Source organism: Dendrobium catenatum, unplaced genomic scaffold (assembly GCF_001605985.2).
Source record: "Dendrobium catenatum unplaced genomic scaffold, ASM160598v2 fragScaff_scaffold_621, whole genome shotgun sequence".
NCBI classification, from domain to species: Eukaryota; Viridiplantae; Streptophyta; class Magnoliopsida; order Asparagales; family Orchidaceae; genus Dendrobium; species Dendrobium catenatum.
Window position 1 is genome coordinate 2,145,326 of NW_021319083.1, and position 26,877 is coordinate 2,172,202.

Consider the following 26,877-nt stretch of genomic DNA (forward strand, 5'->3'; position numbering starts at 1 on the left):
ATCCACCGGGTTTCCCATCCCACCACGCTAGAGAAAAACGTGTATAGGCGGTTTCTCCGGTGCGCCCCCAAACTACGAACGCCGAGAATAGGATTGGAACCGAAGACTCTCGCCACCTTGTCAGTGAGTATCGCGCCGGTTGTCCCTCCCCACCATGCCTAGAGAAACACCGTGATAGGCAGACCCACCGACTCCGACACGCATTGCCGAGATCAAGAGAGAGAGCAAGAAAACGGTCTCACAAATCGAAAGACAAAATATTATTTGATTTTTTCTTTTCTTTCTTATTTTCTTTCTCTTTCTATTTTTTTTCTTTTTCTTTTTCTTCTATCTCTCTTTTTTTTTTACATTTTGTATCCACAAATTCCTAGACTGAAGACATGACTTGCTCAAAAACAAATGAAAAAACACCAAAAAAAAATCATGTGGATACAAACAATTAGAGTATATTTCCCACAAAAATATATCACCTAAGTTCCAACTTCTTCGGCGATATAGACAAGCTAAAAGAAGAGCAACCCAATATTGACCAATACACCATTAACTATAATTTCATTTGTACTGGATCAGATACAGTTGGATAAATCCATAATGTTGTAAATAGAGCTGACATCTCTTACCTCTTCTTCGGATTACAAATAATGTGGCTGGAAGTCCGGCGTACCTAGGTACTGCTAATGGATGGGCTAAGTTCGTTGGAGTTTACAGAAGATTTGTCTGTCTTCTTGTGACTTTTTGTTTGACCGTGATGACAACCTCTGGGAAAGAAAAAGTGTGAGGAGTTCATCCTTGTCTGTCAAACTCAACATGCTATTCTGTGGAGAACAATGGAAAAGAGTACCGGTCAGCGGCCCTTTGCGTTTGACAAATGAGGTATCAGGTGTTCAAAAATCTTCATCTCGACACATTTCAACAATATCCTTGAGGATATTCTTTTTGACTTAATATAAACAGATCCTGTTAGCGCAGGGGAGATACGGCTAGGTTAGGATTTATCCCAGAATGCTACACAAGCTCATAAAGATCAATCACAGAGCTTCCCCCGTTGCAGGAAAATAATCTAGCTTCCTTAGTTCAGAAACCCCTCATATTTAGTAGAGTGGCTTGGTAGAGAACTTGCAGGGGATGGGGTGCTACGTGAAATAATTGAAGTCCCTCCAACGTAAAAGTCGAACGGGAAGGCCCCTGGTTGCATCTAGGGTTGTAGAGAAGTAATTTAGCCACTTGGATTATATAAAATTTCTAATTGACCCTATCCAAATTAGTTTATATGTATTTGTTGCCTGAGTTGAAGATGAAGTGATTAAAGTATTAGCTACAATGAACGCATAAGCTCAATGCTGACGTCTATGATTTGAGACACTCCTCACGCACTGTTCTCGTAACCAGTCATTTATTGGTGGTTAACATTCATCCAAGTCGAACACCCATGTGAGCAGAAATTTTATTCAAAGTTTCTTCATGATGTTCTCCAATCCTTGACAACATACATCTTGTCTATCCAGCTTAAAAGCCTATAGTTGTATTCTTTAGTATGTGCTGTCTCTATTAAATCTATAGATGTCTGATATATAATTCTTCAAGTGAAAAATTCTAGCAGAATGCTAGCTTCATTATGATATCGAATATTAGTCACTGATCAAAGATTCTGCTCTCATGCTTTTCTATAGGCATTTGCCTTGACATTTAGCTTGAAGAGGCAAGCCGTGAGGTGTGGGGAGATTCTAGGAAGGGTCTATTTGAACGGCAGAGACCAGCTGATGGACCCCAAATGAGTTGGAGGATTGGGAGTTAACGTACTACAGGGTTGGAGGGTTGCTATAGTGAAGCTTGGGGGACGGAAGGTCCTGGGCTCGGGTTGAACAAAAGCAGAGATTATTGGACGGCTTGTGTAGGTGGAGCTTGACGTGGTAGCTGAATGAGGATGGAGGGTTTGAGGGTAAGCTCATAGATAGGGGTATACCAAAGAAACAAGAAGAAGCTTTCATTTGTCAGCGAGAGTCCACCATGATAGTTTTGTTCTTCAACCATCGAAAGCAAAAGTCAATAAGAGAGAGTGTGTTGACAAGGAAACAACGCATAATTCAGCGATTTTATGGGATTTCTGACATGGATTTAGCAGGCTACGAGGATTGCCATTTAATGGATTTAAGTTTTTAAATGACTTTTCATTTCTGATAAGATTCACAAGCAATTCTAATAATGATTTGCCGAATTGTGAATGACCATTACTTAAGGCTCACAGCAATGTCTCAATCGATTTCTAAAAATATCTCAATTGCGTGTTTTCCTTCGAATATCTGATGCTAAATTTCCTCGGAATTCATGCGTATTTTGCCGAATATCAAATTAGATCAAAATTTGATAACGCATTTAGGGTATTGCAGATGTCCCGATCACAAACGACGAGTTCTGTTTACGATCGGGACATCATTTTGACGATTCGTCGAGGAGTTAATTTCCCTTGAATGCCAATCCTTCGCAATATTATTTTGAATCGCATTTGAAATTTTACGACGCTACCTTAAATGATGCCCAATTTTGATCAAATAAAATGTAGACTCCTAATGCACGACGACGTTCCGGACACAAAGACATTGTCCGTTTGTCGATCGGACATTCGTCGAGCATCTTCGAACCTCGTTTTCCGTCGTAACGCAAGACCTTTATATCATATTTGAATTGCTTAAAAATTTCTCCACCATCTCGGATAATCCAATTTGATTAAAATAATATACATATTCTAAATGTAGACGACCGTCGACTGCCAAGACGAGCGCGTGGCGAGTCAAATGGGGCCGAAGCAATCGACTTGGCCCATAATATCCCGATCTTATAGTGTGCAGTGTATTACCGTGTGGATCCAGTGCCACCATCTATATCGATATTTACTTCCCATTTATTATACAACAAATTAAGAATGTTTGATCTCTTGTATGTCGAGGACGTACCGGACTTAATCGCTAAAGGGCAAGTCTAGTGCCGTTTCCTTCAAAATGTATTCGCGAATCATTCATCTACACTTATAGATAACTTTCCAGACTGATTAAGTCTGTATTTCGCTAATTCCGACTAATACGCGTGTGCGTCCTCGAACTATTCATGTTACTCTATTAAGGAGATAGAATCTCACAATTGAACAATAAGGAAAATATCACTTAGTTCTTTGATGTTAAAGTATTTGCAATGTCTGAACCTGAAACACAATGACGAAGTGTACGTGTTGTCGATTCTCGACATCGTATTGATCAGCCTCGCTCTCGCACAATGTGTGAAATTTGCTGTGAGCTCCCCGGTGTTCAGTCGTCTTCTCTTTGACGTATTCTCTATCCGATTCAATTACGAGTGGCCCCGACCTAGGCAGAATTCAAGTGCTCCTTTGTATCGCAAAGAACCATCCGTTTGGCATTTGGAGGTTATTTAAACCCCTTAAGTGACGTGGTTTCTATCAAGTGCGACATATTACTCATTTTACTTTATCAGGTTTTGAGTCCTTTCTCGCGTGTCTTTGATGATAAAGTGAGGAGTCAAACAAATTTGCCCCTCAGTCCCATACCAAATGTGGATACTGCGTCCCTAGAGCGAACGCACGTTTGTGTGTATGCTGATTGACCCTATGCGCTCACTCCAGAATCGTATTTGTTTCTAGATGTTCACACACAGAGGTCCTATCTATAGCGAGATTCTCTCAAGATAAGCCTGATTTGGATGTCACACTAGGGTGTTCATTTGCACATCGCGATGTAGCCTGTTCGATTGTTACGCACAGTGTAGTTGTAGATTCTCCAATGAGCTCCTTTGGATGTCACACTAATATTTTATTTCAGTGATCTCCAAAAGCTCGTTTCGTATGTCACACTAGGATTTTTATTTAGTGAATCTCCAAAAATTTATTTGGCATGTTCACACTAATTTCTTTCTCCACTGCTCTTTAGACATGTCCCATGGAACGGTTGTATCTTATCTTTGTAGGATGGATGCTAGTGGCGGATATTTATCATGCCTCAATATTCTTCTATCATTACTTATTGTATTTTGATGAAATTAAATATTTATTTGGGGATCTCGGCATGCAAAGCACGATGTCGACCCCAAATAAATTATTTAAAAATTGCCCCCAGCCTTTTAGAAGACATTTGTAATTGTCATCCAGGGTGCTCCTTCTGCAGCACTTTGGCCTGAGTCCTGAGATTTTGATCCTTCAGTCCTTGTGCTTAGTGCTGCAGACTTGTCGTGAACAGAGACGTCTGATTTTGTCTATTATGGGTGTATAGCTTTGCTCAGAAAATTTGTATGCCTTTTTCCCTTGACTTCTAGCTTTGCGGCGTTTCATGTGAGTGACAGAGGTAGATGCTGGTTGACCTAAAACCCTTAGGTATGTACGTAGGTCGAGATGAGCAGAGAGAGGTCATCGCTGTCCTAAGGCTTGTGCATGCTTAACGAAGCTTGTTAATGAAAGTAGATACTTTCATTTCAGCCTTGGGCTTGGTTGAACGTGGGATTAATTTTCTTCTGCAAGCGTCTTTTCATGACGACAAATATAATAACGGACTGATGAAGGAATTTACAGTTTTGAATTTAGTTCGGATAGTACCGAACGTAGTGGTTATCTATAGAGTCTTCAGACTACAACTAGAGGAAGACTTTGTAGGTATTCTGGCAGTGGTCAACTTGAGTGTTCATCAGATCTCTGAGTGTGAGCTAGAATTTGACAGCTCTTTGTCCTCTGGGTTGCTGGAGATGGGGGTAGCTCGTCTACTTCACTGCTCTTTCTTAATCTATGGGCTTGTTATGGAGTAGAGCTTAGCAGCCGATCCGGACCGATATTGGGCTTGTTTGTGTGGAGTATTTAGCCTCGGACCTCTCACACCCATTCTAAGGCTTCAGATTGAGCTATTGAGAATTTGCGCTCCCCAATGCTAATTAATTAAAATTAATTAAAATTAATTATAACCATTTAATTAAAATTAAATCTAATTAATTATAGCAAATATAATTAATTAAATAATTATAATAATAATAAAAAACTAATAAATCACTCCCTCCCCTCTCTACAGTTTGGTAGATTTACTGGGCTTGGCCGAAGAAGCACGCTTGAGGGAGAAAGTTACCTTCTCAGCTAACGGGCTCCCGTTGTTACTCCCGATCAAAATGTTGTAACTTTCGATCCTAACAGAGAGGAAGCATCGGTTAGGGAGTCGGACGGCAGGGAGGAGTTCGGCCGGGTCTAGGGCTTCAAGAGGTTGATGCTCTCTCTCTCTCTCTCTCTCTCTCTGGTTCAAAGAGATCGGAAGATGCGTCGGCACAGTGACGGGAAATGAGGGAGGGTAGCGAACGGGAGAGGAGAGTTGTGTCGAGCAGCCGAGAAGATTAAATCTAATTAATTATAACCATTTAATTAAAATTAAATCTAATTAATTATAGCAAATATAATTAATTAAATAATTATAATAATAATAAAAAACTAATAAATCACTCCCTCCCCTCTCTACAGTTTGGTAGATTTACTGGGCTTGGCCGAAGAAGCATGCTTGAGGGAAAAAGTTACCTTCTCAGCTAGCAGGCTCCCGTTGTTACTCCCGATCAAAATGTTGTAACTTCCGATCCTAACAGAGAGGAAGCGTCGGTTAGGGAATCGGACGGCAGGAAGGAGTTCGGCCGGGTCTAGGGCTTCAAGAGGTTGGTGCTCTCTCTCTCTCTCTCTCTCTCTCTGGTTCAAAGAGATCGGAAGATGCGTCGGCACAGTGACGGGAAATGAGGGAAGAGGTCGTGTGGGTAGCGAACGGGAGAGGAGAGTTGTGTCGAGCAGCCGAGAAGAAGAGCCTTCGGCTCCTATTTAACGACGCAAAATGAGTACTCTTCGATGGGATCCCTACAGGAATCGCGGAGACAGACGTGAACGGCGCCGAATCTATAGTTCCTTCGCGGAATTTTGGCAGGGATTCTGGCAGAAATCGTGGATCCATCGGTCTACAGGTATGTATGCGGGATTTTCATCAGGTCAACAATTTTAAAAAATGAAATAGAATCTAACTCGTCCATCTCATCACCAAATCCACATTACATATATGTAAGCAACCAAAAGGCAATTTTTAACAACTGGATATATATAAAACAAAAGCAATGCCTTAAAATTCATGCAAGTACCTTGAAAAGTATGTGTGTTCTCTTAATTATGCTCAAGTTTTTAAAATTAGGCATGTCAGCATATCCTCTAACAAACAAGTCTGAGAATGCTATGCCAACTAAAAATAACAATGAACTTAGTCTCTTATTCCAAGAAGAATGACTTGCAATTATTTTGAAAATGTAACTCTTTTATAAAATTCAAATTCAAACTTGACAAATATGCATACACTTAAGCGAATTCCCATGCCTATAAGGTTGAGTTGCAAGCCTATTTCAAAATCTAATCCCCCTCACAAGGACAGGAGTAGATGAGACTAACACCTTGATGATGGACACCTTGATGATGGACGCATTAATAAAAATCTCAACCGGAGGGGATAATATTATTTGAATGCCCAAAATCCTGATATAAGACATTTCGAGTGCAAATATAAATAAAACTGCAAAAAACTCAAAAATTAAATACAAAACTAAAAATATTCAAGATAAATTAATCGCCCTAATAAGCTTAAAGAAACAATCCCTTCGCCCTCCATAATAATTTACTGAGGGCAACAAATTTAAACTTAACATAAGCCCACAAGGAGGTAATATCATATCAAACTTATTGTAATAATCACTCTGAAAAGATCTCACACTAGTAAAGACATCGCATGTGTCCTGTGATAGGGTGATTTTATCACAAAAATATAATTAGAACCATGACCCTCTAATCGAATTGTTCACTGCAAAATGACACCATTAAATTAAGATCGCAAGAACCCGTAAGTTCTCCAATAACTTAAATTCTTGAGTGATAAATCATAAGCTTGATAGCACAGTTTTTCTTTAGGTAAGATCAACTTAAAATTATCCCCATAAACAAGCATCAATCCTAGGTACACAAGGTTTATAGAATCAACAAGTGCAATGCTTGATTTGATAAACCCATCCAGGCGGATGAACAGTCAAACCATCAAATAACACTGACTGCTATCAAATTGTAAACCTCACAAACGCTACTGAGACGAAAAAGATAGGTTTAGTTTTCAAAATAGCATGAACTGCATGCGAATCTCCCTTACACAACCTTATAAAGTATAAATATGCAATTTAAGCCTTAAAAATCATCATCGGCATCATCATTAGCCTTATTCAACTGCTGGAGTTGTATTTGTGAATCCACCTCTCATTCCCGGTAAGTAAAAAATGAAGTGTTAACTCAAATTCGTCCAACTCATTTGCACAACTTATAGCCATGCTATCTATGTTCTACACCCCCTTCTCTTCTCCCGGGTTTTTTAACAACAATTACATCTACCCACAAAAGTTGAGTGTAAAATATCTAAAATAGATCCTAGTACAATCCCTCTCAAATAGTCCTTTCTCACTCTATCCTTCCCAATTTCAACGAACATACATCCTAATATTCTTATTCAATTCGCATTCAACTCGGGTATTAATGATTGTTTCAGTTTCTCATCTCCAAAAGTCAAATGAAAGCACTTATTTCAAGTATAAACCACTAGTTATTCTATAAAAAATAAATAAATAAATAAAAGTGTGGAATTTTTCAATAACTCATTGCTACAGCATCTATGATATCAGTATTTAAATACTCCCTTCAATACACTAGCAAAAGCGCATTAATATTGAAAGCAATTAAAAACTTTATTCTCTATTATTGTCAGGAGAAAATAAGGCATACCCTCCAACAGTTTTTGTCGTTTTCAATATTTGGAAGAGACTTTTTTTCTTGTTGCTAGTCCCCCAAACTCCAGAGCATAACGGCTCAATTATTTCCAAGTTGTGGACACTTCAATGCATTGAATAGGCTTAACAAGTTCTTTAAGCTTCCAGAAAAAAAAAATATTTTCTTTTTGAAATGGAAGAATTTATCACGAAAACAAATAGTACCTCGTAGCATCAATATTCATGTGATCAAATGAGCCATTAAATGTAACCTGAAATGGCATGCTAAGCCTTCAATTCGGAGAAATTATACAGTACCCACGAAAAATGAAGCATTTCCAAACTTACATTCATAAACTTTCTGTCAACTAACATTCAAAAAAAAAAAAAACTACGATGACTCAACATATATAACTGCACCAGTAGTAAATGAAATTAAAACAAAAGAAGAGAAATGTAAATTTTATAAAGAGTAAGAAAAAAGGGTTAAAAAAACACCTTGGAAGATTGAACTAAAGACAACCTTAAAAAACAAATTAAAAAATAATTTTAGCAAATTACCAACTATTTTATAGAAACTATTGGAAAAAAAAAATCTTGGTAAGGACAACCAAGTGGTTAACAAAGCAGTAAATTTTATATATTTGATGCAAGCAAACTAGACAGAAGAGACAAACTGGAGAACGCCAGGACAAAATATAAACCAAACTCGATTCAACTATAGCTTGCAAACAACCAAACAAACGTCCGAAGAAACAAAAGCCAAATCAAACGAAACAAAATAAAATCATAAAAATGTTATCCTCAGTATAACCGTCTAGCGGTTTCCTCACATGCAACGAGAGTAGGAAAATATAATAAAATTGTGCTTAGGCTTGCAAACCGAGGGTCCACCACTGCAAATGAGTCCAACGTCCTACCAAACTCCTCCGGCAAATGTCTCTAAATTTCAGCCAACATACAACTTCCAAAGCTCAAGAAGAAGAATACATATGGAGTGGAACTTGCGTAGAGAAGAAGAGGTTAGAAGTCAAGAGGAATTAGAGAGGAGGAAAAGGGGAGTGGAACAAGCTCTCAAGCTTTTCCAAGGAGAAACCCTCATGTTTTTGTAGAGTTTTTACTCAGCTTTTTTCAATAACCTTTTCCATCCCAAAACAACTCTATTTTATAGGCAAAAGAAGGTAGACAAATAGCCATAACACCTTCAACCAAATCCAATCAAATTGAGGGAAATGAAAGGCCAAAAGTCACCAAATGAAAGGTCAAAAGACAGCAAAACTGTAGCAGAAATTCTGCACAGAAAAACAGGGAACAATCCATGGAAAACCCACCAGCAGGCCACAAGAAACCAGCCAGCAAGGGACCCGAAAAGCCAGCACAGGAGACAAGGCAACAGTTCACGGGAAAAGCAGCCAGGAGTGGAAAACCGAGAGGGAGAACCAGGGGAACAGCAACAAAAACCGAAGAGGCAAAGGAAGGGGAAGAGGCACAAGTCCACTCCACAATAATGAGCTTGAAATAATAGCATACCTTTTTTATTTAATGAGTTAGGAAGTGCATTTATTCCCCAATCATTGATCTAAACTTTAGGTCAAACATTTATTAGCTAACACCAAGTAGAATTCAGAATTTTGAGCTCAACACCAATTAACCAAGGCTCACCCGAGAGCAGTAACATCACCAAACCGAAAACAGCAAGCAGCCCAAGGACAAAATGGACCCAAGAGCAAGCAAACCCAAGGCTTGCCATGCCTAGCAATTTCCTACCATGATCATTGGATGCCCAACAATCATAAGATAGCTTAAAAAAACATAAAACACAACTAACATTGTTCAAAATATATTAAAACAAAAATAAACTAAAAATATGAATGCATTAATTCCCCCCTGGTGGAAAAATCTCATCTCCTAATGAGAAAGTTTCCACAACTCTTTTATAAAGCTCTGGATGATGCTTTCAAGCTCTTTTGCATCCATCCAAGTACAGTCTGTCAAAGGGCGATTTTTCCATTTTGCCGAGAACTTCATGTGTTCACCATGCAGAGTTTTAGTAGATTTGACATCCATAATATCTTCAACCTGTTCATCATAACTCAAAACAAATGTGGAGAGTGGTAAAGTTTCAATTTCCATATGATCTTCAGAATTTCCTTCATATAAAGAGAGGTCATAAACATTAAACACATGAGAAGTGCCAACAGTAGAAGGAAGATCCAAAAGATAAGCATTTGAGCACAATTTTTTAAGGACACGAAATGGCCCAAATTTCTTCCTGCTTAATTTCCCAAAAGTACCAACAAGAAATCTTTGGCGACGAAAGTAAGCCATAACCAAAGCTCCTTCTTTGAAATAAACTTCTCTACGATGTTTGTCAGCATCAGTTTTGTATTTCACATTAGCCATTCGGAGTTTTTCAAAAACTTGTTGTTGGACAGATTTAATATGGTCAGAGGTTTCAGAAGCTTCAAGACTAATTTTATTTGGCAAAGACAAACAGTTTCTATCTAAAATGTGAGGTATAGGATGGCCATAAATGAAATCGAATGGAGTTTTACCAGTGGAACGATTAACAAAATTATTGTAAGCAAATTCATCTTGGGGCAAAATCAAATCCCATTGGGATGGTTTCTCACCTGTCAGGCATCTCAACAAGTTTCCCAAACTTCGATTTATAACTTCAGTTTGTCCGTCAGTTTGTGAATGATATGCACTGCTAAACTGAAGAGTAGTTCCTAATTTTGCCCAAAGTGTTCTCCAAAAATGACTCAAAAATCTAGTATCTCTATCAGAAGTAAAAGTGCAAAAATAAAAATAAATAAGCAGAAAAACAAGCTCTTGCAAATATCAAACATATTCTAGTCAGTCTTGATCCTCTATTGATGCATGGTGTACGACGTACCTGAAATATTAGTTCATACAAGAGAAATATGCAATAAAAATACTACAATAAATAAAGTAAAAAATCCAATAATATTTGTTATCATTAAAATCATAAGTTCGGGATCCCGAATTGCAACTAGGTTACTTATTTTGTGTACATAAATTTTTGGTGTATATAAAAGATAGAGTAGGAAGCTATACATTGAAGTTTTTGGATATGTAAATTTTATTTGAAAGTTTAGTAAGCTCTATGCTTCATTTGATGTGTTATGAATATACTTTCAAATATGAAATTTGTAGAAAAATAAAAAATTTGTTGTGTTGGGGATAGTCTGAATAGATTATTTCATACACACCCGATTTTGATAGAATAATTCAGGATGAGTGTTAGTAAGAGATATATCTATTTGAATTCTTCTTATTTGTTACACTCCAGGTTGATTAAATGGGGGTCAAATGGGTGTGACATGGAATGTATTCTCAAATGGTCAAATTCCCTTGTTCTGGTCCAATTTATTTGGTTGATTTGTTTTCTGGTATTTTACTGGTTAATTCACTTGTTGGTTCTCGGATTCTCAGTATTCACATGATTTATCATTATTCAGTTGTTCTTAACCCCAATCTGCCTGTGTTTGTTCACTAGTGATATTATTAATGCTTATACACTAGTGTTTATATTTGTTCTTGTTATGTCGTTGTTCCTTCATGTGATTCCACTGCTTAGAGAAGTCTCTACGTGTCAATTGATCATGATTTTTTCTACATAATTTGTGATTAATTTATTTTGGGACAATCCAAAGACTAACAATTGAGGGAATCGATGTCCAAAACTACAAAATAAAAAGCATATAATTTTCAGTTTTTGGCTTGATAAAATTTGCGGATACTTTCAAACTTGTAATTCTTTTGGATATTGAATTCATCAAGTATGGTGTAAGGGTTAATTATCAGTTTCAGAAGTTATTTTTGTTTCTGCTTGGATATTTTACTTGGTAACTTCTTACTGAAGAAAGGTTAACAGTAACAATTAAACAAAAGGAAGAAGATGAAGGAGAGAATGAGCTTTTACTGTAGCATATTACTTAAGAGTAGAAAAGCATAACATCAGTTTGCACATGAGTCTAGTATATATAGAATATGACATGTGAAAAGGTAGAGATCAGATTGTCAGTGGCCGTTGATGGCAGTCTGGAATGGCAGAGGATGTGGTATGTAGCAGAGCAGGTGGTCCTCACAGTTGAGCCGCATCTTTACTGGTTTGGTTCAGGTGTGCTAACAGCCCCCTTCAAGTTGAGCATAAAGAGATTGGAGGCTTAACTTGGTTCTGAGCTGATGAAATCTGGTTGGGGGTAGTGGTTTTGTCAAGATATTAGCCGGTTGGTCAAGTGAGCTGATGTGATGAATAGAGACAACATTGTGTTTGATGCGCTCGCTGATGAAATGGTAGTCAATCTCAATATGTTTAGTGCGACCGTGGAAGATGGGATTATGGGCAAGGGCCATAGCCGAAATGTCGTCACAGTGGATTGGAGTTATACTACTTTGTTCCTCCTAAAATACAACTACTAGACAGCGGAGCTAGAGCATGTCAGAGGTATCAGAGGATAGAGCGCAGTATTTAGGTTCGATGGAAGATTTGGCGACCGTGGCTTGCTTTTTGACTTTCCATGAGATAATATTTTTGCCAAAAAATGAGCAAAAAAAATTTATTGATTTCTGGTCACTGTGATCATCTGCCCAAGTCCGCATTCACAAATGTTTGAAGTTAAAGATCGGTATAAGTAAAAGGAAGGTCGAAGTGTTGCTTACCTTTGATGTATCTGAGCAGGCGTTTGAGGGACTGGTAGTGTTGGTTGGTGGGATTATGCATATGTTGGCAAATGTAATTTGTCGCGAATGCGATGTCAGGTCTGTGGTAAGGTATTGGAGTGATCCCGTGAGCTGGCGAAATAATCTGGGGTTGGTGAATGGTTCATCAACTTGAGGGCACTTGGATGGTTTAAAAGCTATGAAGTTGATGTCGGTTTGTAGGTGGAGAAGCATGCAGATTGAAGTAACTCATGGGAATAGTGTGACTGGTGTAGGAATAACCCTGTTGTAGTGTGCTAGGCCTGAATGCTGAGAAAAGTAGAGACTAAACCGAGCTGCTTAAGAGATAATTCTGACTGTAGTTTGCGAATGAGCAGCTAAATGATGTCTTGATTGTTTCCTGTGAGAAGCAGGTCGTCTACGTAGCGGAGTAGATATAGCTGTAACTACACCGTGTGAGTAGAGGAGTAGGGAGGGGTCCGACTTGCTGAAGATGAATCCAAATTGAATGAAGACGGTAGTGAACTTGGTGAACCATTGCCGTGGAGCCTGTTTGAGTCCATATAAAGATTTGTGGAGCTTGCAAACATAGGTTGGTAATTAAGGATTGATGAAGCCAGGTGGTTGTTTCATGTAGACGTCTTCAAGGAGATCGTCATGTAGGAAGGCATTGGATATGTCGAATTGTATGATGGGCCATTGGCATTGATTTGCAATTATAAGTAAGATGTGAATGGTAGGCATCTTTGTGACAGGACTAAAGGTCACCTTACAGTTAATATCGTACTCTTGAGTGAAGCCTTGAGCAACTAAGCGAGCTTTGTGGGTCTCTACTTGACCATCAGGTCGGAGCTTGATTTTAAAATTCCAACGGCAACGAAGAATGGAGGTGTTAGGTGGAGGTGGAGTAAGACCAAGTCCCTTGTTTCTGAAGAGCTAGGAACACTTTGGACATAGCTTGACACCAAGAGTAACTTTGGACAACTTGCTTGTAAGTGGATGGTTTGGAGTTTGATTGATTTACAACAGAGAGATCGAAGATGGGTTTTAGTTTTAGGTGGCCGGTTTTGAAGCGGGTTTGCATTAGGTGGTGAGTTATTTTGGGTTCTAGAGTGAGGGGTGGAGGAGAAGTGGATTGTACATTACTGATATAGGAGGGGGTTGTTGTATAGGTATTGATTGCTGAGAGGATGTAGTGAGGGTTGAAGCAGTAGTTTGGTGAGGGAGATTGGGACAGTGAGGGAGGAGAATGGTAAGGGAAGTATTGTTCGTGAAAGACAACATGTAGAGAGATATATATTTTATGAGTTTGGAGATTGTAGCAATGATAGCCCTTATGAGAGGAAGAGTAACCGAGGAATAAAGATTCTTGAGATCGTGGTTGAAGTTTTTTTGAAGCGATCAGAGCCAAGGTAAGCAAAGACAACCGAAAGTCTTGAGGTGGTCATAAGAGGGAAGATGACCATGAATGAGATGGAAGGGAATTTGATTGTTGCAAGATTTGGAGCGTAGTTGATTAATGAGGTAATTTGATGTGAGAAAAACTTCAGCCCAGAAGTGTGAGGGTAGATTGACAGCACGAAGAAAGCGTTCGTGTGGTGTCCAAAAGATGGCGATGTTTACGTTCAGCCATATCGTCTTGTTCGGGGGTATATGGATAGCAGAATTGATGGGATATTTTATTGTCAATAAGAAATTTTAAAAAAATTTGCTTGTGAATTCTCCACCACCATCAGAGCGAAATGTTTTGATGGTGGTGTTAAAGTTATTTTGTATCATTTTATGGAATTGTATGAATTTTGAGAGTCTTTGGTCCTTGGAATGCATTAGATAAAGCCAACAATAAAGTGAGTAAGTATCAACGAAGATGACGTAGTATTTGTAGCCGTTAATGGAGAGAGCCAGAGAGGAACCCAAGACAACAGAGTGAATTAAAGTAAATGGAGATGTAACATTTGTTGTATTTGAATTGAAAGATAACTTATAGCATTTAGCCATATTACCATGATTTCTATAAAGGAAAACTAGAGGAAATACATATAGATAGCATAAGATTAGCTAATGTGTGTATGACACAATTGTGAGGATGACTGAGACGACCATGCCACAGGGAGTCGTCGATTTTGGAGTGAAGCGCATAGGTTGGAAGGTTATTGGTGGTGGAGATAGAGTAGAGGTCGTCGCGGATTTTGCCACGCAGAAGAATTTGATGGTATGCTAGATCCTGACTTATGAAACGGTGAGCATCAAAAGTGAAAGAGCAGTTGTTATTTGTGGCCAACTTGTGAATGGAAAGTAAGTTGTGAGATAAAGAAGGGACATGTAGGAGATTTTAAAGTAGAAGCTTACAATGAGTGTAGGGAGAGGAAGAATGCCTTGTGGTGTTGAATGGGTAAAGAGCTTTCATTGGCGATTGAAAAGGAGTCTGAACCAAAGTATGGCGTGGGCTGCTAAAGGTTGTGAGAATCAGCTGTCAAATGAGATGAAGCTCCAGTGTTGAGGACCCATTCAGTTGTAACAGTGTTTTGAGGCTATGAAAGTAAAGTATCAGATTGGCTAGTGGAGGGGGGGAGCCAATTACTGAGGGTTACACCTATGCCAACATGTGATACTGCATGTCCTATTTTTCCACATATCTGGTAGATTGGGCGAGAGATGTTCGCAGGCGAAGAGCGTGTAGCGTTGAGAGGCAGACGAGATGCTTCGCAACCACGATTTAAAGAACTAGGCCTGTCACGTGAAGACCTTGGTTGACTAGAGTAGAGAGCTAACTGATCCAATAAGGTATTGAGGTCCTTTTGAGACTCGCGTTGAAGGTTTATCTCTTCGCTGCAAAGTAGTGAATATAGAACGTCGAGGCTAATGGGTTGAAGAGAGGTGCGGATGGACGTTTTGAAGGAGTTGTAGGTGGACGGCAATCCATTCAAGATGTAGAGTATGATTTCCTCGGAGTCGACGTGTAAGCCGGTAGCAGTAATGTTGTCCACCAGGGTTTTGATTTGAGCAAGATATTGAGTCATGGTGTTGCCTTCATTTGTATGTTGTGAAGTTTATTTTTCAGCTCGATAACTCGTGATCGGTTTGTAGGCTGAAGTCGATTCACCAAGGTAAGCCAAATATCTTTGGCAGAGGATAAGTGAAGAATGCATGGCAGAACCGACGGGGAGATCGTGGAGAGAAGGGCAGACATAGGTGGTAGTCGGGGTGAGCAGAGGGTACATTGGGACAGGCTTGATGTCCACTGAGGTAGACTTCAAATACATTAGCCAAAAAAAGTTTGTAAATATGTAAACTTAAAATGGCATAGTTCTCATTTGTGAGCTGTAGATTTACTATGAGTTTAAGATTGGACGTGAAAAACTTCAAAGGAGCAGGAATGGTGAACTCTGCCATTGATGCAAATAGGGAAGATGACGGAGAGATAGCATGGGTAGAGTCTTGATCGGTCATTTCAAGAAGAAGAAGAAGAAGAGCGGCGAAACTCAATGCTCTAATACCATGAAGAAACGCTAACACTAGAAATTAAAAATAAGGAAGAAGATAAAGCAGAGAATGAGCTTTTACTATAGCATATTACTTGAGCGTATAAAAGCATAACATCAGTTTGTACATGAGCCTAGTATATATAGAATATGAAATGCGCGCGAAAAGGTAGACAGGAGATTGTCTGTGGCTGTTTGTGGCAGTCTGGAATGGCAGAGGATGTGGCGTCTGTAGCAAAGCAAGTGGTCTTCACCTTTGAGCCGCATCCTTATCGATTTGGTTCAGGTGTGCTAACACTTACCCTGATTTTTTGCTTTCTTATTTTGTGATTGATTTTTTGCAAATTTGAATAATTTTAGTCAAAATTGTTGCACTTTTTTTTTTTCTTTTTTCTTTTTTTGCGACTTAAATTTTGACTCTTGAATTTATATGTTTTCAAATTCTCAAAAAATTTCTAAAATCAAAATATCATTAAATTATCAATTGTTTGGATTCTGTGTATTTTCATTATTGATTTTTTAATTAGTGGTCTTAATTATTAATCCAATTACCCTGCTAAGGCTCCACTCCTTAGATACAAGGAAAAAAAAAGATATGTAAAAAGAGGGCAGTAGAAGCAAAAAATAGATAAGTTGAAAATTAATGTAGTTCAAAGGCCATAAAATAAATAGAAGCAAATACAAAAAAAAAGATAAGCTGTGGAAATAAAACAAAAGAAGGGCTACATACTGACAACGAGTGATTTGTCACAATAACACCCTTCTCTTCTTCGATCCTATTTATGTGATAAATTTCAAAAGAAATTAACCAGTTTTCGAAATTGAATTTTGTGTCATGCAAGAATAACTTGGGATGCAGGGAAAACGCATTAATTTGACCACACAAAACAAAGAAAAACAATTGCAAAAACAAAAGGACCATTTCTAGAAACAAATGATCTTAAAAGAGATATAAAGAAAGTATTAAATTTTAGAAATAGCAAATGATTATTATGTCTCTGAAATATACAAAAGAAAAATACAGTTTAATTCCTGAAGAAAAGAGTTTTAAGAGCACTTGCATGAGAAAAAATAATACATAACAAATTGAGAAAGATGTTTGAGCTTAAAAGAAGATAATTTTAAGCTGTTTACATGCCTTCTGATAAAATTCCAGCCTGAATTTCACTCGTGCATAAAGACTATGTTCAAGTACAACAACAAAATTTTTGCAATTAAGCCTTTTATTATCCTTCGTTATGAAATTTGTCGAATGGTCATGAGACACATAAGTAAGCCAATCTTATTACTGAGTTCTTAATCACATAGATTAAGAATTTTAATTATTGAATTGATCCGATTAAACTTTAGATTGCAACCCGTGTCCCTTCTTCCTCTTCTAGTTGTCAGCTCCTCTTAAGATTTTTTTCATTTTTTGAAAATAATTTTGATTAATTTCCATTGTTAAGACTTTTAGATTAGTCTATCTATACTTCCAAATTTTGTACAGAATCAAACAATAAAATTTAAAATATCATTTTTTATTTTCTACATAGTATTAGAGTGAGTTTACGGTTTCCTTCTTCCAATATTTGTTCTCTTTCTTTTTTGTCAAGACACTTCCCTTCATTATTAATGTGGACATCCGATCATGAAGATTTTCAAAGGAGTAGACAACGATCGACGGCCCAAATCATTCCACCTTATCTTTAATTTGTTATTTGTAATTTTTATTTTTATTATGAATTTTCTATTTTTACCCTTACTTAAGTGGTCGTCCTATGTAAGCCCTAGGGCCATATGTGTCATGTTTTAGTTTCTTAGGCCTATATATAGAGGTCCTTATTTGCGTAATATAATATTGGATGATTAATAAAATTTTGTGTTTGCACTTGTGTTCTTTGGAAAGAACCTTGGGTGAGATTCCTATGGGAGGAATTCGTAGCTTCTGCCAGCCGCAAGATGTGTCAAGGCTCGTGGCCTGAAGTCCCTTGGTGAAGGGCAATATAGTACCCGTCAGCTACAGGATGTGTCCGGCCTGGCTCGCGATTGTATCTTTCTTTCCCTAAATCTTTTTCTCCTCCCCCCTTGACTGCCGGCCAAAATCCCCCACTTTCCACCGGCCGATTCTCCCATAAACCCCTCCACTTCCACAAAACCAGTCTCCCCTTCTCCCTCTCACCGGTCTTAGCTCCCCCCAACATCCCTAGCCGCCAGTCTCACCAAACCGTCGGCCACCTTCTTTCCCCTTGGCTCCACAAATCTCCCTTCATATTCAAAGTCCTTTCCTATTTTAGCCCTTCTAACTTAGTAACAAATTGAAACTTAAAATTCAAATTAATTTGAATTTGAATTATGTTTCTAAAATTAGTTTTCTTATTTTAGGAAAGTATTTAAATTAGGTCCAATTAATTATTTAATTGGATGTGATTTAAATATTACTCCCTAATTTAAAGTTCCAATCAAAGTCCTTTTTAATTCTCTTTCCATAACTTCTCCTCCCCCTTTTAATGTCGTCGGCCCTTTCCCCCCTTCTTCCTATTTATTTCCAAAATTTGAATTCCCCTTTGATTACTTTTCTTTTATCAAAAAATTTAAGTTAGGAAAATATTTGATTTCAAATTCTAAGTAATTTGAATTTGAAATACTTTCCTAATTTAAGATAGCTTTTTTTAGGAAAGTTAAATTAAATCAAATTAGGTTTCTAATTGAATTTGATTTGACTTAATTATTCTTAATATTTTGATCTCAATTAAATCAAGAAATTCAAATCTCAAATGTCCCATTTTTTTTTCCTTCTCGTTTTACATTAGTTTGGTATCAGAGCATTGTTACCCGTGGTGCAGACATCCGATCAAGAAGATTTTCAAAGAAAGAGACGACGATCGACGACCGAGATCATTCCACCTTATCTTAATTTGTTATTTGTAATTTTTATTTTTATTATGAATTTTCCATTTTTACCCTTACTTAAGCTGGTCGTCCTATGTAAGACCTAGGGGCATATATGTTTTGTTTTAGTTTCTTAGACCTATATATATAGAGGCTCTTGCTTGTGTAATGTAATATTGGATGATTAATAAAATTTGGTGTTTGCACTTGTGTTCTTTGGAAAGAACCTTGGGTGAAATTCCTATGGGAGGAATTCGTAGCTTCCGCCAGCTGGAAGATGTGTCTGGGCTCGTGGCCTGAAGTCCCTTGGTGAATGGCAACATAATACCCATCAGCTGCAGGATATGTTCGGGCTCGCAGTTGTATCTTTCTTTCCCTAAAACTTTTTCTCCTCCTCCCTTGACCACCGGCCAAAATCACCCACTTTCCACCGGCCGATTCTCCCATAAACCCCCCACTTCCACAAAACCGGCCTCCCCTTCTCCCTCCCCACGGTCTTAGCTCCACCTCAAACACCCCCCCCCCCTCTGTCTCCAAAATTTGAATTCCACTTTGATTACTTTCCTTTTATCAAACGATTTAAGTTAGGAAAATATTTGATTTCAAATTCTAAGTAATTTTGAATTTGAAATACTTTCCTAATTTAAGATAGCTTTTTTTAGGAAAGTTACTTAAATTAAATCAAATTAGATTTCTAATTGGATTTGATTTGATTTAATTATTCATAAAATTTTGATCTCAATTAAAGCAAGAAATTCAAATCTCAAATGTCCCATTTTTTTTCCTTCTCGTTCTACATCAATTATTTTTAGTTTCTTTGACTTCTAATGAGTCAACCATCATGAATGATGAAAGTCAGACTACGGTGAACTTCTCAAGCTACAAGCCTCACATCACTTGAATAACAGAAACTATTTGACATGGTCCCAAATCATAAAAACCTTCTAGAAAAGAAAGAAAAAAATCCATCATCTTGTAGATCCTTCTTCATAGCCAAAAAATCCAAAATTTATACTTTGGTACAAAGTGGATTCCATGATCATGACAGTAATTTTTTAACATTATATGGTTGTAGAATACCATGATATTCAAAATTAGTGGGTCATATATGTTCCTCTCCATCACAAAAGTGGTTCAGGATGTCGTCAAACAAATGCACTAAAAAATGTAGGATGTTGAACTCATTTATGAAACAAAACTAAGACATTAACAACCAAAATAACATTTTAATTATTGAGTAATTTAACTTTTATTGGCTTGAACTAAATTATTACTAAATTCTCAAGAGGCATACTACGATAACATGGAAATTCCCCAGCAACTTGTAGAAAGAGAGTGTTTAAGCTCCTTGCAATAATTTAATAATGATTTTGACCAAGCTCATGTCCAAATCTTACATGGATAAAATATACCATAAGGTTCATAACTAAATGAGATTTTTTCTCTCATATTAGTCGAAGAAAGAAGGTGATGCGCCTTAGTATCAAAAAAAGCAAATACGAACAAAGCAAGATACAATGGACCTCTTTCAAGAGGACCGACGCTACTAGGATCACTCACACAAGAGAACTACAGCACTAAAAATAAATTTCTGCATACAAACATAACATAAAGCCTACTATTTATAGCAAACAATAAAACAAATTCCAAAATACCCTCCCCCAATTTCCTCTCAAATCAGCCCCCAAATCAGCCATATCTAATTAAGAAATATCTCCTAATTAATCTCCTCCCATTCAACCCCCAAATCTACTTTTTTTTTAATTAGGAAATATATCCCAATTAATCTCCTTCAAATCAGCCCTTTTTAATTAGGAAACATCTCCTAATTAATCCATTCTTTAAGTCCTCTTCTCACATATATAATGATAGGTAATGGGTCCCACAAGTAGGGCTGAATTTCACTCTCCCATATCAATACTTCCCTCCCAAAAATGTACCTTGTCCTCAAGGTAAAAGGTAGGAAATTGTCTCCTGATTGCCTCGTATGGCTCCCATGTGGCATCATGCTCAGGCAGATCTTTCCACTTGATTAACACCTCTTGTTCCCCTGTCTCCCCTCTGCATACACCAGCTACTTCCAAGGGTTCCAAAATGACATCCATGTCCTCTATCGAAGTCGGAGGTAGAGATGATGGTGTATGTTCTTATATTGCATTCCTCAGCTATGAGACATAAAAAACTGGGTGCAAAGCTGATGAAGGTGGTAGTCTCAGTCGATAAGCTACTGCTCCAATACGCTCCATGACCTCATAAGGCCCAAAGTACCGCAGGGATAATTTCTCATTCTTCCTTCTGGCTAGTATTTTCTGTCTGTAGGACCTCAATTTTAAGTAAACCATATCTCCTAGCTCGAAGTTTCTTTATCTCTTGTACTCATTAGTCTTACTTTTCATGATTTGTTGGGCTCTGAACAAATTCTCTTTAGCTCAGATAATACCTTGTCCCTCTCCTCTAAGTACTGCTTAACGCTGGACACGGGTGTAGCACTCTGCCCATAATGAATCAGGTGGGGTGGATCTCTCCCACAGAGAATCTTGAAAGGAATGGTCTTTGCTGCTAAATGGTACAAGATGATGTATCAATATTCTGCCCACTTAATTCACCTTACCAACTCTTTGCCATGTCTAATACAAAGCATCTCAATTAGGTCTCTATGCTTCTGTTAAATACTTCTGTCTGGCCATCTATCTGGGGATGGTATGATGTGCTTTTCTTCAGGATTGTCCCCTGCAAACGAAAAAACTCCTTCCAAAAGTGGCTAAGGAACACCTTATCCCTATCTGACACAATAGGCTAGAGAAATCCATGCAAGCGTATCAACTCTCATAAATAAATAGTAGCTACAGAGATTGCATTGTAAGGATGCTTCAAAGGGGTGAAGTGTGTGCACTTTCCCAGACGATCCACTACTACCAATAACACTGAAAATCCCTCCGAAAGTGGCAACCCCTCAATAAAATTCATAGTCACTTCCTCCCACACCCTCTCCGGCAAGGCTAGAGGTTGTAGTAACCCTGCTGGTGTCATGGCTAAGTACTTATGTCTTGGTACACACCACATCTGGCTACCCAGTCCTCTATATCACGGAGCATCCCCACCCAGTATAATTTTGCTGACAATTGACTGTAGGCTTTATGAGCTCCTGAATGTCCTACAACTGCACTATCGTGAACTATTGAAACAGCGTGAGAATGTATCCCGATCCTCTTGGTAAAACGAATCTCCCCTGATGTAGCAACTGAACTCCTCTCAATGTATAACCTGGATGACTATCCGGGTTCTGCAACAAATTGGATATGATCATCCTCAATCCTTCATCCTGTTCACTCTCTTGGATTGGTCTGTTGCTGCCCCTGCTTTGCTCACCACATGTCCCAAGTACTTCACATGTGGTTGTGCAAACGAACATTTCTTCAGGTTGGCATATAATTGATTCTCCTTTAACATCTCTAGTACCGTCTTCAGATGACCCATATGCTCAGCCTCCGTACGACTATAGATTATAATGTCATCAAAAAATAACAAGACAAACTTTCTGGACTGACAAGTGACTGTGGCATTGGAGAGGCTGAAAGGTATCACCAAAAACTCGTAGTGACCCTTATTAGTCATGAAAGTTTTCTTGGGTGCATCCCTTGGCTTCATTCTGATATGATGGTATCCTGACTTCAGGTCAATCTTCGAGAAAACGACCACTCCAAACAGCTCATCCAACAACTCATCGATTACTGAGATAGAAACTTGCCCAACACAATTTCCTTGTTTAAGGTCAGGTAATCTACGCAAAACCTCTAACTTCCGTCCTTCTTTCTTACTAGTAGCACAGGGCTGGAAAAAAGACACACTAGGCCTGATAATTCATGCCTCAAGCATCTCTCTTATGACCTTCTTGAACTCCTTTTTAATATGTGGGTATCGGTATGGTCTGGCACTGATGGGAGATGCTCCCTTCTTCAAGTAATGACATGTTCGTGCTCCCGAGGTAGCGATAACTTGTAGGCTTACTGCTTCACTGGCTTACTGCATGTGAAAAAAAGACACTCGTACTGGTTTAGTGATTTGCTGGCTTCTATACTATAGTGTTTTACTATTTATAGATTATACAACTACTGCATGTAAATTTTATTATTTTTGCACTCATTCAATGATCATATGGATGCAACTGGTATGATTTGATTGTTGACATGCATATTGCTCATTTACCATGCTTTGAATTTAGTTGTAAGTTTTGGTAACATGCTTGGCTTTTTAAGCTCATTATATGTGGTTAAATGATTTCATGTCAGAGCAGAGGAGTGTTAGGCTGGTCAGGATTCTTAAGCTTATATTTCTGTTTGTTTTTCTTTTGTACTCAGGACGGAATAGTTATGATATGATTGTATAGATCATGAGTAGTGTATATGATTTTTTAAAATGAATATAGATATGTACATTGATGATTTAAATTATAGAATATGTTTTGTTGTTTATTACTGATATATGATATTAGATAGCTCTGGTTATTATTTATTAAAAGAATAATTTTTCTAATTTAGATTATGGAACATCACATTAGTGTATCTTCAATGTTTAAGGCATGTTAAATTTTACGGTTATATGTAATTGTAGAAAATGTATTAACCGTCCAACTGTTTGTTCCAGCCTCTTTAATTTGAGCCTCTGGGCCGGATCGTGACACATAAGTTCCCACATCGTGGAACCCACTCATCGGCCTTCGTCATACAACCATAAAAATTTCAAGAGGAGCTATGAGTCCCAAACATCACATTAGTGTATCTTCAATGTTTGAGGCAAGTTAAATTTTACGGTTATATGTAATTATAGAAAATGTATTAACCGTCCAACCGTTTGTTCCCGCCTACACATAAGTTCCCACATCGTGGAACCCACTCATCGGCCTTCTTCATACAACCATAAAAATTTCAAGAGGAGCTATGAGTCCCACTATTTAGTTAATTAAACCATGTTCTCGTCAGATTAAGTGGAGGATCGTATCAAGTAGTTGACAGCTAACTTAAGACTTGTCGAATAATCATGACATGAATTCTTTAATACATTTTGTGAATGTTATGATATTCCCTGAAATAATGTGTTATATGGTATGGTTACAACAAGAAATGTATAAGAGTCGTTGCATCAGCATCCGAATGCAGTGTTAAATAAGAAAGGGTTCCCAAGACGGATGTGAGCAAAAAGGATAGTCCATGAAATTAGAAGTAAGATAGGAACTTTGAATATAAGCTCTCTGACAAGAAAATTAAATAAATAATAATAATATATAATAAAATTAGAGATTGAATAATAGTTTTAAATATTATTGTTGATACTAAAATTATTATTATTATAAATGTTTATGCTCCTAAAGGAGATTTGAATAGGTTCAAAATTTAAATTTTGAAATGATTTAGAAGAATTAATATAAATGACATATCTTGAAGAATGAGTTTTTATTTGAGGAGATTTAAATGGACATGATAGAATGGTAGAAGATTTCAAAAATAATTATGGTGGCTATAAATTTGGAGCAACACATGAATGTGAACACATAAATGTGACAAGAATATATTAGATTTTACTCAAGCTTATGATTTTGTAATTGCCAAACTTTCTTTAAGAAAAAAGAGGAGCACCTCATCACTTAAAAGAATGGATATAACAAAACTCCAATATATTATTTGCTTATAAGAAAATAGACTATTTAGATTGCAAAAAATGTCAAATCATTTAGAGTGAAAATTATATAAGATAGTGGTGAGAAATGCAATGTTTTATGGCGTAGAATGTTGGCCATTAAAAGAGAAGAATAAAATTAAGTTAAGTGTTGCAAAGATTAGGATGCTTAGGTGGATGAGTGGCTTTCTCTTACATACAGAATACGAAACGAGCATATACGTGAAAGGGTTGGAGTAGCACCAGAAGCAAATAAGATTGAAACAGTTGTCTTAGATGGTTTAATCACATAAAACGTTAGTCTTTCGATGATCGGTTACAATAGTAGATGCATTAGATTTGGCCTATTTAATAAAAGTAGAGGTAGACCTAAAAAGATTTGGTTAGAAAGTATTAGAAATGATATTTTCTATTAGATTTAAATGAGAATTTGACTCTTAATAGGACACAGTGTAGAAAAAAGATTCATAAAGCCAACCTACGTAGGGGGATATAAGGCTTGATGTTGTTGTTGTTATTAGGGGTGTAAACAAGTCGAGTCGAGTTTTAGCACTATCGAGCTCGGCTCGTCAGTCGGAAAGCAAGTTCGGCTCATCATCGAGCTCAAGTCGAGCTCGTCCCACTATAAACGAGCTCGAACAAGCTTGCGAGCTACTCGATTTCATGCCAAATTTTGCATGTCCAATTTTCCCGCCGAATTTCTCATTTTGCCGCCTGTGTTCGTCCCCGTATTTCGAAATTATGCAGCTTGTGTTAATGAAAATATTATAGATAACTAGCAAAAAATATAGCTTGTCATATAGGTTGTCATATAATCCAAAAAAGGAATATTTTTTACTTCTTTTTTGAGAACCTGTCACGTAGGCTGTTATATAAGCTGAAACAAAAATATTTTTTATTTCTTTTTTGAGAACCTGTCATATAGGTTGTCATATAATTAATAGAGAAGAAACTGATTTTCAATAAAAAAAACTGCTTGTTGATTAATTTAATTAATTAAATAATTTTTTAGCTGGCTCGCAAGCTCACAAGCCGAGTATCAACCAGCTCGAGTTTGAGCTCGAGCTCGTGACTTGATAAGCTCAGCTCGTAAGCTCATTAGCTCAAGCCAACTCACGAGCCGGCTTGACTCACTTACACCCCACTTATACCCCTAGTTGTTACTGATTGAGAATTTTAGCCATTAGATATTCTCCCTCTTAATAATTGAATTGCTATCCATGTGCTCCTCTCCTTTCACCTAGCTGTTCGCGCCCCTTTTTAATTTTTTTTATTTGTTTTATGTATATTGCATTTATTTTTTTCCGATGTAATATCGATTAAAGATCATATAAGGACCTCCAATCTACATAAAAATAATAATAATTAAATTCATAATAATTTTTCATATTTCTAATTTTCTAAAGTACCTAAAAAAATCATTAACTACGTAACATTGAACTAAACAACCTCAACAAAACAAGAAAAGGAAAGAAAATTTCTCACGGATGTAGCTAGATAAATATGAATAGCCCTCAGCATGATATATCAAGAAATCTATCACAGTGATAAGGCTTAAACACGAATCCATTGTGTACTCTTGCAAATGTATTATTTTTAATGGCATTTGCTAGTCATTAGAATAAATGACTTAAAGGACAAGGAAAGGGAATGTATTTCATGCTAAATTAGTTCTTTGTCACTTAAAAGGAAACAAAAACAAAACCATGGAAAGAGGTGCTTATTCTTAAAACAAGATTCATCATGCAATAGTATTTGTGGCCTACCATTTGATAGTAGCGGAAGCAGCAGCTAGGCACAGATAATATTGCTTGTGGTAAGTATCTAAACCCAGGGCAGATGGTTCTTCAGCTGCCAGATTTCTCACCAACACAGTACCCTTAAAGAAACGGATTGTTGGACAGGAAAATTAGGAAACAGCAATAGCTTCATGATTCCAGACAAGGTAATGACTATAGAGGGTTAATCTCAATCCCCCACCTTGGTATCATCAAAGCAGCCACGGGACACTGTTATCTGTACAGATGAATGCCAAATTACAAATGAATAAGACAAATATAAAATTTACAGGTATGCTTTACCTTCTTATTTGATGGATAATGCTTATCCACTAGCTCTGAGACCCCAACCATACCATCTGGAGCCAGCTTAACCGGAGGAACTATTATTGTCATGGGATCATAGAAGAACAATAATGTCTTCGTGTTTTGGTACGAGCAGCTAGTTTCAATGTACTGAGAAAGATGCAGTGATGCTGATCTCAAATCAAAAGCAGCCATACCAACCTGTGTAAAAGTTTCAATATCTGCGTCTATCAACAAAATTTATTGTATCTGACATGGAACTAGAAGCCAATAGCACA

The 26,877-nt window shown here is 37.4% G+C and overlaps 1 protein-coding gene across 1 annotated transcript in view; it reads right to left on the minus strand.

Annotated features, from left to right (window-relative positions):
• LOC110101099 (DNA mismatch repair protein MSH4) overlaps window positions 1-26,877 on the minus strand; it is a gene marked incomplete at its 3' end in the record, with an annotated part of 44,587 nt that overhangs the window by 16,321 nt on the left and 1,389 nt on the right. Inside the window, 6 exon segments of the mRNA XM_028695084.1 lie at window positions 7,817-7,924; window positions 8,026-8,072; window positions 16,702-16,747; window positions 26,282-26,394; window positions 26,496-26,531; window positions 26,597-26,800. Coding sequence (XP_028550917.1) covers window positions 7,817-7,924; window positions 8,026-8,072; window positions 16,702-16,747; window positions 26,282-26,394; window positions 26,496-26,531; window positions 26,597-26,800 — 554 coding nt within the window.